At 28.1% G+C, this 14,651-nt stretch overlaps 1 protein-coding gene across 2 annotated transcripts in view; it reads right to left on the bottom strand.

The window, feature by feature from the left end:
• LOC129981589 (LIM/homeobox protein Lhx5-like) overlaps positions 1-13,888 on the bottom strand; it is a 251,959-nt gene extending 238,071 nt beyond the window's left edge. For both annotated transcript variants that reach the window (XM_056092491.1, XM_056092492.1), the window contains exon 1: positions 12,736-13,888. In XM_056092491.1, the coding sequence (XP_055948466.1) occupies positions 12,736-12,911 (176 nt within the window). In that variant the 5' untranslated portion in view covers positions 12,912-13,888. The remainder of the gene's footprint in view (positions 1-12,735) is intronic.
• Between the last annotated feature and the right edge of the window lie 763 nt (positions 13,889-14,651).

Here is a 14,651-nt window from a genome sequence, read left to right as displayed (position 1 = left end):
ACCTGGCAAATAGTGGCCCTGGTGCCATTTCTCTTTCCCTTGCATAGATCTGTCGGGTGTATAAGTACATAAAAACATATCCCTCTTACATTGCATCGATGGCATTACAGTTTTTGTTGTTTTGTGTCGGTCACGGAACTAGTAAAAAAAGTAACATTTTTTTGTTGTTGTTGTTGCTGTTGTTTATGAAAAATTTTTAATCTCTTATGAAGAGTATATTCTCGATATTTTTCTCAAATAAAACTCATTCGTCTGCTCTCTCAACAATTTTGGTGATATTCGTTTATTAGAAGGAACTTCATCATTGCAGGCCAAACATTTTTTATCAAAAAAAAAGTTTGATACTTTTTTAAGGTAAAAATTTAAATAAATATTAAATTAGCGTAAAAACATATAAGGAATAAGAGCAATTCATGTTCAAATGCACTTTAAACGCGCAGGATTAATATATTATTGGAGCCATAGGCGAATTTTGTGCGAGGGGGGGGGAATGCATGTCGCAGTAAAACCATGAGTGCCATCTGAATATAATTCACGTGATGTAATTCAATGAATGTATAGCTTTCCTTCAGCGAAATATTAGAATAGTACATTGATACTATTCGAGTTATTCGAAATGTATGCAGGAAAGGAAAATTTATGACTATTCAGATATTTATGTTTAATATATATGGATAAATAAATTATGAAGAATATGCAATTTTTATACAATGTAAAAAAAAGATGAAATATAGATTATTTCCAGTGATTCTAAATCAAATCCCAGTTCAGCCTTAAAGGATTAAAGGATAGCTGTGTGATATGAATATCAATCAGAGACAAACGATTATAATTATTCCTGAGTTAATAGTATACTAAGTATTTAGTAAAAATAGTAATAAAAACAAACAACGTCTATAAACATTTGGAACAAATGTAAAGCCATTCCACAAAATATTACTTATAAAATATGATATTGAATTTTAAATAAAGACTATGTGTATTCAAAAAGTCAGTTTATATAAAGACACGGTAGAACTGCACGTGTTCTAATTCTATGGTGGACATTTTATTATCAGCTAGAGGAACTTTGAATAATTGTTTCTCTGTTAAACTACGCAAGCTTAAAAAAAGAATATGATGTAGGTAATTTAAGAATTTAAAAAAGAATCACAAAAACAGCAAGTGCGAGGTTAACAGGCAATAGAGCCATAATATATCTTTTTTTTTTTTTTTTTTTGCACTTACTCGTCATTAGTAATTTAGTAAATGTGAATAAAGGTTGGAACGGGATTTTTTTTAAACCCATTCATGATATTTCATTAAAAAAATGATATAAATGCATTATTCTGTATTATTAGTGCATTATACCCTCTTCTCCCTGGCGTCATTACGCCTTTGCATTAAATATTCTGTTTTTGGCTTAAATTTCATGTTTTTACCGTTACTGATGTATTAGTTTACTAGTGTATACTAAGTCAATCGCCACATAGTTTTCCATGCATGAATTTAATATAAAAAAAAGGAAATAAAAAATTTTTCGTGAAAGCATATTTAAAAATATGAATATACTAAAAATAATTATAATTTCATGAATTAATCACAATAAAATATTAAACTAAAGTACTTAAAAACATAGATATTTTTTTCAAGACGTAAAAAAGATTTTGGGATCTCAGTGCGGAAACATGTTTTCAAAATTGAAATCTTATGTTTTTCTGAACAAAAAATTGGTGATTAATAACGACCTATTTTTATTGGTTGCAGCAAAATTACTTTTTATCTTCTTAAAAAGAAAAGAAGTATTTGTTGCGTAAAAGTATGCCTCAATGTTATTTGAGTGAAAAACCATTCTGTATTTTAAAGCATACTTTTTTTTTTACTTATTATTTATTTATCTGTTATGAATACGCTTCCTGTCAAGGGTATATTATTTTGTATTATAAAAAAAATATTGACTAGCTTTTTTAGGATAAATAACAAAGGAGAATTTCAGAAGGGAATCTTGCCATTTCGATCAAGGATCGCTTAACTAATTTCATCAACTGTGATGTGATATTATTCTTTGAATTTCTATGTAACAAAGTAAAAACGTTTCAACGTATCGTCACTGAAGTAAATTGTTTGCTCAGGTGGGATTCAAACACATTACATAAACTTGAACACTTTAAATTTGCCTCCTGGTTGTAGCTTCTAGCACATCCTACAATATCAAAATTTAAAAATGAAACAGTAATTAAGATTAGTTTTCATATTCACAGAAATTTTGTGGAAAAATGAAACTCAAATCTGTTTCAATAACTGAGAAGTTTAAACTCTATTCGCAACTATTTTTCCAAACATCCCATAATGATTAGTAACTGGTGTCTAAAGAGGGAAAGATGAAATGAGTTATTTTCTGGTATTATCATATGCATATGGTATGGTTTTCATCAGCAAATCATTTCAATACAATTAAAAAAAAATTTAAGTTCCTTTTCTCTTTCCTTCACATGAAATAGATTTATTAAATTAAAAATGTGTGTAAGAAAAATTTTAGAATCTATTCTGTGATTATTTTCGCTATCCGTTATTAAAAAAGAAAAACGACAAAAAAAAACAACAATTGATTTGAATAACAATAAAATTTTGGTTACAATTTTAATAACCAACTTATTGATGTTATAAATGAATGCAAGAATACGTTTTTCAAGTCACAATGTTATGCTAGCATGATTCTGTTTATTTCAGATGATTCTTAAGTATTCTCTGGATTTTTTTTTTCTTATTTTACAAATCAAAATTCTGAGAAGGGATATTTCTAAAAATAAGAAGGAACTAACATAAAATTCAGGTTTTTAAAAGAAATTGTCTGGTATGACTTTTCAGCATTACTACAACAAATTGATCATATAAACTAGGTATATTTTATATCCCGTTTCAGGAATTTTCTTAGATTAAAGAAACAAAATTCGAACCACAGAGTGTTAGGGAACAAAACGAACAAGTCTTATTCAATATTTTTCGAACAGCGAATTCCTTTTGATCAAACCTCGGCCTTTTTGGACGCATCAGTCGTCCACTACAAACGCAAAAAGTCTCCTGTTAGTTGTTGATGCTCCAAGATGGAAGAAAACCGATGCTTCAGACGTAGCATCAGACAGAAAAATCCTTCAAGGTGCAGGGAAAAAATAAAATCTGCAGCGTCCACTTCTGATATTGACATGAAAGGTGTTTTCAAAAAAAAAAAAAAAAAAAAAAAAATCTTTGCTCACCTTCTAGGTATATGTAGTTCGGATATTTTATTTACCGCTGTGAAACGAAATGTTTAGGAAGAATCCCGTGAAAATTCCGTGACGCTTTTCTAACTTTACTCTAGAGTAAACACATCTTTCAAGGTGCATATTCTTGGGGCAACAAAATTTTATTTCAAGCGCTATACCTTTTCAGTGCAATAGACCATTTCCTTTTTAATGCAATGAATTAATATTACTCCGCTTGCACTATATTTTATAGGCATTTGTTTATTTTTGATTTTAATCATTAGATTATACTTGATGATAAATTTGTTTCAACGGTTAATAAAACGATTTCAGAGATTAATAAAAAGAAACTATTTCAATGAGAATTACAAATGACAATTTTGTCAGACGATTTAGAAAAAAAAAAAAAAAAAAAAAAGATGGAAAAATTTATCTAATACTATTAAGAATATAGAGAGAATAGTTTAAAACAATGTTCACATTTTGCTACTTAAAGGAAAATAAAAAATATTCAACAAGTGTTGCTTATCTTCTACAATTTCAGCAATTTTCGATTGATTAAAAGATGATGACGAGAAAAATATTTTAATAAAATATATAACTGAATATTAATACTTAAACCTGCTTTGATGCAGAATTTATAAATGTTTGCTCCCATTCTTATACTCATAAATGAAAGAAAAAAAAAGCATTTAAATAAATATTGCGTTTAAATCGTTGAGGTAAAAAAAATTAATAATAATAAAATCATATTACCTTGTATCTGAATAATTCTTAAAACAGTTCAATTTTTTCTAAAAATTAATAATTCAAATATATTTTTAGCTAGTTTTTGTGTTGCCATCCTTTCTTTGAATAAATAGCCCCAGAAATATTCAGAATGCTTTAATACGCATTATTTTGTTGGCAGAAATTATTTTAATTTTTTCCACTTTATAAAATACAATAATACAAAGTTTCTAAAGCATCATTATTTCAAAGAAAAATTTTGAAATATTTTCACTTTTCTTGAGAAACAATTATTGTTTTTAAAAGCTTTGAATTCCTTCTTGATAAAATAACTCGATTTCAAAGAAATTTCCAATAAGCAGTTTCCTTTGAAAACTATTTTGATTGATAAAAGAGGTATTCTATCTTTAATCTTCGTTAAAACAGCTTATTTTTAATTAGCTATTTTTAGTAATTTGACTGTTGTTTTTAATAAAATTGTTTTATGCACAGAATCCAAGGTTATAATACAGTGATTTATCACCGTCAAAAAATTTAGTTTGAAAGATAATAAAAACTTTTTTATAAAAAAATATATATAATATGCCTTTTAAAACTCACTGTATTGCTACGAGTATTAAATAGAATCAATGAAATATTTAAAATTTAAATTACTACACTTTGCATTTAAAAGATAAAGAACTTGGGAAATATTGATAAAAATTTTATCCCGACTTGCTATTTCTTACTAAGGAAATGAATTAAAATACCTCTCATTAAAAAAACGAACAAATGAATTGATATACCTGCATGAGAAACATTTAAAAAAATACAATATAGGCTTGTTCCTAATAACAATGAAAATATTTTTAGTGAATATTTTGTGTACAATAATTCACAAAACATGGCAATTTTTACAAAATTTTTGACGGTTAATTTCGAAGAATATTATTTATGAAATTTCGTTTCAATATTTCCAGCATAATCATCAAACAGAAGAAGATGAGAAAATTATAATTTAAGAACAATTATTCTTAATTATTAAAGTTCTGTACAATTCAAATCAATTTATTTTTTCATCACAGCTATAGAACACATGAAAAGCAGTAACTTAGAGAAATTACCTGCAGTAGCTTAGAGTAATTACATGCATAACTTAGATAGTAATTACCTGCATTCGTTTTATATCTAATATTTGGCAGGATTCCTTTATTCAAAATTTTATATGAGGTACGGTTATATGTTAATTATAAATGTAGAATAAATGCAAGCTTTATCTTTTTTAAATGTAGAATTTCACATAAAATATCTATCGAATTGTCACAAAGAATTAAACAAAAACTAAACAGTAGCCTGAAATACAAAATATATCTTACCTTTCAACATAAAGAAATTATAAAAATGCCAGAATATTGTCTTATATTCTCCATATTGAATATTTTCCAAATTTTCTAGAATATTCTTCAATTTATTGCGTCATTTTTATGGATTAAAAAAGTATTGAAACTATTTTAGCATATAAATTATGTTCCATATATTCAAAATTTTATAATCTTAGCAACAAAAATATCTTTAATGTTGATTTAATTAAAATTCCAAATAAACCTTCTACATAAGGAGAAATTTTTTAAACAGCAAAATGATGCCACTTCTTGGAAAAAAGTATTTATTCATTTATTTATAAATGAAAGTTCTAGCAAACGATTTTGAAGAAATACCGAGTAGTTTTCATTTCGATTAAATAAAAATCATGTCATGTAAATAAAATAAACTCCTATTTTAAAAACTCAAATCTTAGCAAACGATTTAGAGGAAAGTTGGAATATTTTTTTCTTTTTATTGATTTCAATTATTTATTTTTTCTGTATCAACTATTAGCCCATAAGTAAAATAATGTTTATTAATTGATAAAACATAAAGGAATTTAAGTCAAAGAAATCAAGTGCTTTTATTTTTATTTTCGTAAGATTTACAATTAGATATGTGATACATTCCGTAAACACGATTTTCCTTTCACGAATCCTATAAATAGCGCTTTTCGAATGACTTCCTCATCTGAGTGAACATTAACGACTTCTAACTCCGATTCGAGAGCGGGGAGACAGCGGAAAAGGCAGGGGGTAATAACGGGCCCTCTATTATATGTATTTCACTGATAATTAACATAATCAGACGCTATTACCGTAACCCCAACCGTATTCACACACGCCCTGTCTACGGCCGCGCTAGCAGCTCAGCCGCGCCGCTGACTGATGGGTTTATAAGCGGTGAACCAGGCGAAGTTGGCAACGGCACGCGACAACGCAACTAGCCGCTACAGCGGCGGAGGAAATGCGGCGATGGCTTCGCGGTGGCTGCAATTATTTTTTCTTTTTTAATTTTCAACTGTGCTCTCTTCAGGTGTTGTGGAGCCATTTTTTTTCTTCTTTTTTACAAAGGGAGAGTTTTAAACATTAATAAGTGATTAGCAAATAAATTCAGAACTCAAAATCCGCCTCATGGTTTAGTTTAAAAAGAAATAATTTGTTTTGGCTTCCAATTTAGTTTCTAGATAATCAATGTGATAGGTTAAGTTGTGTTTCAATTGTATGAATGTCCACCTCTTCTGAGGCAATAGAAAATTTTGTTGATTTTTTTTTTCTTCTTTTTTTGCAATTTTTTAAAAAATTTTTGTAAATAACAAATTTTGATATTTCATGCGTAATACAAATAAACATTTTCTCTGACTGTAAATCGATATTAGATATACTGTTTACTATATAAATAGTAATCTTTTTGAATCTTGGAAATATGAATTTCAAATAAAATATATTAATATTCTAAACCTGCCGCATTATTTAAATAAAAAAAAATATTGGCCATTTTTTTTTTTTTTTTTGCAACACTAAAAATCGATTTTCTCTGGAAGTTATTGTATGTGATGAGATATCAACATGCATAATTGGCAGGAAATAAATTTCTGATAACAATACATATTCTTTGCCATTCGTTTTCAAGGTAACCATTAAAATCGTTATGGTTTTAAAAAGGTAAAGGGAAATGATACATTTTACTTTGCTTGTTATAACATTATTATGAAAACAATTTGTTGCTTTTTGAAATAAAATAAAAAAAAAACATTTTATTAAAAATAGTATTGCTATAAAATGTTTTGCAAACGATTTTTCTTTACATAAAATCGATTTTTTTTAATGGTTTTCTTATACTAAATAAAAAAATATTATATTTCAAATATGCAATTTTAATAGAAAAGAATTTTTTAAATTAATCTTTACAAAAAGTGGTTGGCATTTTTTTTCTCTCTTTACTTTCCTTCCTTTTCTTAGACATTTAAAATATAATTTTTTTTTTGGGGGGGGGATATTATGAGAGTGATAGTTGTGAGATTTTTAAATGATTGTTTATATCATTTCAAAAAATCATATGGACATTTTAAAATTAATTACTATTAGTTAATTGAAGGAAATATCTTATCGTTCTGTGAATAATAGGGTGCTAAAAAAATACTCAAGTAGGTTTAAAATTCTTTGCAAATCTATATAAGAAATTATCTTATTCTTCGAAATTTTTTCACAATTTGTTTAAAAAAACTAAATGTCTAGACTGACATTTCAGAAATCTCTATGTTAATATCCGTTATATAAATAGTTAAATTTATTGAGTTTTTATTATATCATATATCTATATATATAGTATATCTATATTAATAAGAGCTTGTTTATTTTTATCTGAGTAGAAACGGAAACAAACGATTTTTTTATTGAGTAATAGCTTATGTTTAATATATCTTATTTAATAGATTTTCAATAATTAATGGTGGATACAAAATCTGTTTCGACAGTTCGCTCTAAGTACTACATTTTCTCCCCTTCCAAATAATGTTAAAAAAAATCCTCTATTTTTTTCCACTGTCTTTTTTTTTTTTTTTTTTCTACTCCTCTCAAAAACATGTCACGACTCTTAGCGTAAAATTATTCACACATCAGGTATTGGCAACATGTCATTTGATCTTCCGTGAACGGTAAGTTATTCTTACGATATTTAAATTTTGCTCGCTTCCTACTCAAATGTCTTCCTGAATCAGCTTCAATCCAAAATCTAATTTATTCTCGACTTCAGCGGAAAATATTTTTTTTTTATCTTTAATTAAAAATTTCTGTTAAATTAAAGGTAAGTTAATTTAAGACCTTTTATGTTCCTAGAAACATTATAACGATACTTCAAATTGAAAATATCTTCCATGTCCATGTTTTTAATTTAAACTTCAATAGTGTCTGATTTTGTCTCTTGGTTTTTGTCTCTCTCTTTTTTTTTAACTTTATAGTTTTTGTTGGTTCAATGATAAAATCTTAAATATACAATATAAATTTAATAATATGAATAGTTTAATTCTTAAAAAAGTATTGTAAATTCTTAGTAATTATTGCAACGAAATTTGAAGTGTAAATTTTATATGAATTGTTCTATAATACAGACTATAAGCATTAGGAGTTTGATGCGACATTAACAGTCTTGTACTGCATTAAAATATATCAGTACTCATATCCAAACATTAAAATTGTCGTTTGTATTTCCTTTTTTCATATAAAATACAATTTAACCTATATTTCAAAAGTTCTACTAATGGCACTCTTTTATTTGATTTTATTGTTTGAAAAAGCCTTCATTGCGATTGAAAAATGCGAAATAAATAAATTATGAAAGTATTGACAAGAATTTTACTGTAGTTTTTAAAAAATTTAAATATGCTCAGAAATAAAATAGACAGAAATCGAATTAATTCAGATATTATCAACCTTATAATTTCAGTTTTCGCTACAGGATATTCTTTCTATTATTTTTGTGCATATTTAATGACATAAGCAAACACGTCTTTTTTACTGTTTACACAACTTCAAATTAAACACTTTGGGGTGTCAAATATGTTAAGATAATTTTGTTTTACTTTTGAATGATTAAATTAATATCCTTTTTAATTGCATGCAAATATTTTAGGAAACTTTCTTAAATATTAAAATTAAAGTATGTGCTAACATTTAGTTTAGTTTTACATTTTTATTATTATTGATGCAAGTGTGCATCAGTTTCCTCTCCCCCTTCCCCCCCAAAAAAATATTAAAAGAGTGTTCAATTTCTCAAACAAAAAGTGTGATAATAATTAAATAATTTTTTAAAGTTGTTCATTTCGTTTATAGAAAAATTAGATTCTCTGACGATTTTGGCAGAATTTTTATGCACTACCAAAAATTTATTAATGACTAGGTTATTGCTCATTTTTGAGTTTTCAAAAATACTATAATCCTGTTAACCCTGAAAAATGTTAGTTGTTATAACATGCAATTGCGTATTTAACAGATCGATTTATTTTGAACTGTTTTATGGGCTTTCTTTTTTCAATCCAAACCATGCATCCAATTTTAATTATGAATTGAGCTGGCATATATTTTCTTTGAAAAAATAAGTTAAAGCTACTAATAAATTAAAATTTATAGTAACTTTGACATTATCGTTGAAAACCTGGAGATTCTTAACATCGATACAATACAAAATTTGATTGTTACATTTAAATTCAAACTATAACTGAATATAAAAGAAATTAAAAGGATTTTATTAAGTCTTTTAATAGATTCCTTATATTAAATACAAATGAAAAAGATATAATCGTTCAGTTAATAAACTAATTGCGGAGAATAATAGAAAGCGCATTTTAATTGTGTAGTATTTTAAGTTTCATATTCAGTTGTATCATAAATGTCGATATAATTTCTAGCAAAGAAAGCTTTTGGAAAATAAATAACATGCTTTTTCTCTTTAATAAAACCTCTAACTTTTAATTGTTCTTTTCCGTAGTTTAAAACAAAAGAAATAAAATCCATTCGTTTATTTTTTTTAAACATTACAAAACAGTATATCTAAAGTAAATAAAATTCCATATTCTCGAAAAATTTAAAACATCCTTTTGCACAAGAGACGGAACTCAAAAGCCAAAATACGGCTTTCTCTGAACAGCAATTTAAAATACAAAGAATAGAAGAAAAGAAATCGAAATCGAATTTAGAAATTTATAATGAAGCTAAATAAATAATGGAGGTGAATCAGTGCGGAGCTCAGAGCCGTCCTGAATTATTAATCTCTAATTCCCAATCGAGAAAGATGAGTGACATTCCAAATATGTGCTCAGCTCGCCTCATAATTTAATCATCGGCTTTGCGCTGTTTAATCTCTCCTTCTTCAAAACTCGTAAATCACTTTATGAATTAGTCTCAATTACTCAAAATGCGACGCATACATTTCACTTAAGTCGCCTCACAAGAAATCTCGAAAAACATACATTAATGTAACTTTCGGATTTGTTTCGTTTCAATCATGAATTAAAGGGCAAGGTAAAAGTAAAGTGCTATTAAGGTTTCATTTCATTTAATTCATTTCTGTTCAGAAAGCAGTTCTGCAGTTACATCAAAGAGGTAAGCGTTATTAAATGCTAAATAATTGTTTGATTTTGATTTGCTCCTTTGATAATATTAAAGTTGAATATTTGATAGAATCGTTTGCAATAGTTTATTTTCGCAATTTTAATGTCTTATGTATTGCTGGTAGCTATTTTATGTAAAAAAATTAATTCTTTTTCAAAAAAATATATCGTTTGTATTTCTAGTAATCGCATTTATTTATTTATTTACTTTAGTTCAGTATAAAAATGTTCTTTATTTTTAATACGGAACTTGCTTGTGACAGTTATTATGTATCTAGAAGTTTCGAATGCGTTTATGTTTAAATTATAAATTTATAGAAATGTAAATATTTTTATTATGAGCAAGGTACTAATGGACATTTATTCAGTTATCAGCACGGAAGAAAGATAAATATATTCATGAAATACAGAATAAAATAAATCATATATTCTTAATCAGGGAGTATAGAATTAAAACGATCACATAAAGTTGTGATTAAAATTAAAAATATTTTTTTATTTTGAATAAAATATTTAGGTCGATTAAACAGAAAAGAAACAGGAGTCAAGTAATATTATCTCTAAATGCTTGATTAATTTTCCATAACTCTGTTTTCTTAATGGTTGTAAAGTAATTTAAGCTTTATGACTAATTAATTTCATTACTTTCATTAATTTCATTTTTTTTTCTATGATCAGTCAAGATTTTATTTTTGAGGATTTTGTAAAAGGTTTATTTTAATCTTCATTTTTTTTTTTTTAAACTACTAAGTAAAGCTTTCGAAAGCTTGATAAGGAAAGTAATACTTAAAAATTTTTGAGGTTTTATAAAAATGATTTTCTTTATTTATTCGATTGAATTTATTGTTAATAACTTAACAATCAACCAGCAATTCATTTTTTTTTTTTTTTTTGGATTGAAAAGATTCTCAAATGCTTTTCATACCATATTTACAAATACGCAAATGTCAATTAAAGAATTATTTCTAAAAACTGAAAAACTATAAAGGCAATACGAAGAAAATTTAGAAATTGTAACATCAAGTTTTGATTTTAATAGGAAATTTATAGACATTATTTTTATTGTATGCAGTGGAAAATTCATGCTTTCTTTGTTTTCACAGAAAAACAAAAACTATTTTTCCATCTACGAATATAAAGCAAAGAAAAATTCACCACAAACAGTATTTAATATGAAAAAAAAATTATACGCAACTGCAGTAAATGTAATTAAATATATTTTGCAATTTTCAAAATAAAAATAGTATACCAAATTTTCATAAGCAGACTTTCAACCGTCAAGTATAAATACATGCAATTAAAACTGTATTCATTATTTACGCTTTGCTTCTAAAAACTTGTTAAATAAACCAATACCAACAAATACTTTATTTTTTATTCCATTGGTTGATGTTTTGATGAAAAGAAAGGAAACTTCAAGAAATTTCTTTGAATATGATATGTCAAAAATTGTTTTCAACGGGCAAAAAAAATGTTATATTTGAAAAATGTCATTACTTTATTTCGTTCTGGAAAAGTACTTTTCTTATTTCACTGAATTTCTTTTTTTAATATAAAAATAAACAAATCAGATAAACGCATTTTGCAGGAAGTTATTCACAAGATTTTATGAATTAGGGCATACTCTGTACAGTTTCTATCCTTTTTTAAGCACAGACATTTATGTAAATTCAGTGAAATTTTCAAAGCTAATACTTTTTATTTTGCAGACATAATTGTCACTGGATTTTCATATTTTTCATCTTTATAAAAAATTAAAAAATGTTTCAATGACACCGAGGAAAATTAAAATAAATATTTAAAAAAAATCAAATTTTTTTAAATAAACTGATTTAATGATAAATTTATGAGACTTAAATTGAGCTTTCTAAACCAAAATAATCTGGCGCTAAATTGCATTCAAATAAGCCTGTAGCAACACGGTTGCTTCAAAATAATTTATAGATATTCATAAATATGACAAAAAAGATATCATTATTCCAACTTATATACTTAGTTATCATAATGTTTTTATAATATGAATGTTTAATTTCCTAACAAACTTTTATATCACTAAATTTTTATTTATTTTTTAAAAGACACATGTTTTAAAGATTCTAATGGGGTCGGCGATTCTATCTTGTAAATCGAATTTGAGATGAAATCCTCATATTAACAAGATGTGTATTTATTTACTTATGCAATAACATGTCTCTTGCGGGTTTTTTGAATACGAGTTTTATTACAAGAATTTCTGTTCCTAGTTTCATATGTTTAAAAGTTGAACACTTTCTTTATTCATAACATTGGAACAAATGTTGAACTTTCGAGGTTGAAACAAATGTTGGTACTTACTTGAAGAAGTCGTTCCGGCAATAGAGCTTTCCTTCCCTGGAGAAGCACTTTTCTTGGAGTGTACATTTGCACTCGCAGCATAAGACACATTTTGCATGCCAAGATCTGTCCAGGACGCTGCACAGGTATCTGTCCATGATGGGCCTGTCGCATCCGGCGCATTGCACCATCTTCATGTCGTCGGTCCGTATCAAGGGCAGGGTTCGGCCCCCTCGCCCTCGCCAGCCGCCCAGGGTGTCCACTTTCGAGGACCTCAGCGGCTCATAGGACAAGCCCAGGGCTGTCAACTCGCTCACCAGAGACACTTTGGAATCCACCTTGTAGGAATTCAGCGAGCAGTTGGGCAGCACCTGGGTGGCCACTTTTAATCAAGAGTACCGCTCGATCGGCGGAAGTCGGTGGTTGTCTTCTCAAAAGACCTTTTAGAAGGTCTTCAGTAAGAAAATTCTTTTGGTGTCTATTGGCACCAAAATTTAACAACTGCAAGTAGGTGCTTACTTGCAGAAAAGTCAAGTCGCTGTCTTTAGTTAGCTACTATAGTTTCGTCCAGTTTCAGAATAATTACTATTACAATCTCGTGAATTGTTAATGACGAAAGTCCAAGTATGGCTAATGCAATGAGTTGATATCTATGGAAAGAAAACAAAGACCAGTTGTTCTGAAAAGAGCTGGATAAGTCCATAAAGTGAGTATGAGCTATTGAATCGTTTGGCCAAGAACAATATCTATCTTTTTTACCACCAGTTAAAATTACGGTCATGAAGAACTTGCAATCACATGGCTACATGCCATTATAGTTAAAGCCAAAATCAAACTCTGACAATTCAACGAACTATTTGCCTCAAGTCACTTCTTCAAGAATATACGATTCTTTTCTATGTCCACTTGCATAAGAAAAACATTTGCAAAGAAAGCGAGTTTTCAACCAATACTTGGCGTAATTCTTCACAGCAGAACGATAGGAAACTCGATGATGGGGAAATAGAAGTAAGTGTCCGGTGAAAAGAGGTAAACAACGTCTGCCGACCTCTCGTGACCAGTTCCACGGCGAAAATGGGACGTTGGGCACCCCGCGTGCGTTCAGTATAACCGTCTGTCCCAGACTAGCTTTTTCTTCTACCACCACTGGCAGGCGCGGCGTGTTTTACCACCACGTCCCCTCCGCTGGCTTCTTTGGTACCTCGGATGGAAGGCGGAGTCACGGTCTGTCAGTCAACATCACAGTTGCCAAGGAGACGAGATTTGGGAACGTCCTTTCTCCCGTCACGTGGTTTTGCATTACGAAGTTAAAATTTTGAATCCAAAGAAGACAACCATTTGTTCGGCCTGACGGATTACGAAATGGAGGGAGACACAGCAATAAGAGACCCCCCTTTTTTACCCATTTAACACATGTGGTGAGAAATCACTTCCTGTTTTCCTAATCTTACTTTTTTCCTATGTCATTTAATTTTAAAAATTCATAATTTATTCAGCAAAATTTTTATGACAAAGATTATTCTAATTTTCTATATTCAGTATGCGTATTTTTATACCAGAAAATGTACTCAAATTAAAATATAAAGATGAACAAACTTAAATTTCGGAGATGAATTCTGGCAATCCAAATTTAAAAGGCATGCGAATTTTTTGAAACAGCGTATTTATTTATTTCGAATTTAGCTATTTATTTCAATGCTTTTAGGCATCGTTCCTATTAATCAAATTTTACCAAGCTATACGTATTAGGGATGAAACTATTCAAATGAAAACGTTTCGGGGAAAAGGGGGGGGATGGCTGGGAATGTCTTCCCCCTTTCGCATGCCTTTTAACTTAACACAAGCGACTGAGATAAACCATAAATCCAATAATCTGATGAAAACAATTATTTTTTAAATCAATTATTCATCATTTTTCAACATATAAATGAGCAATC

The sequence above is a fragment of the Argiope bruennichi genome, chromosome 8 (genome assembly GCF_947563725.1).
Source record: "Argiope bruennichi chromosome 8, qqArgBrue1.1, whole genome shotgun sequence".
Classification (NCBI taxonomy): domain Eukaryota; kingdom Metazoa; phylum Arthropoda; class Arachnida; order Araneae; family Araneidae; genus Argiope; species Argiope bruennichi.
Note: the sequence above shows the minus strand (reverse complement) of the source record. Positions and strands in the feature narration are given on the sequence as shown.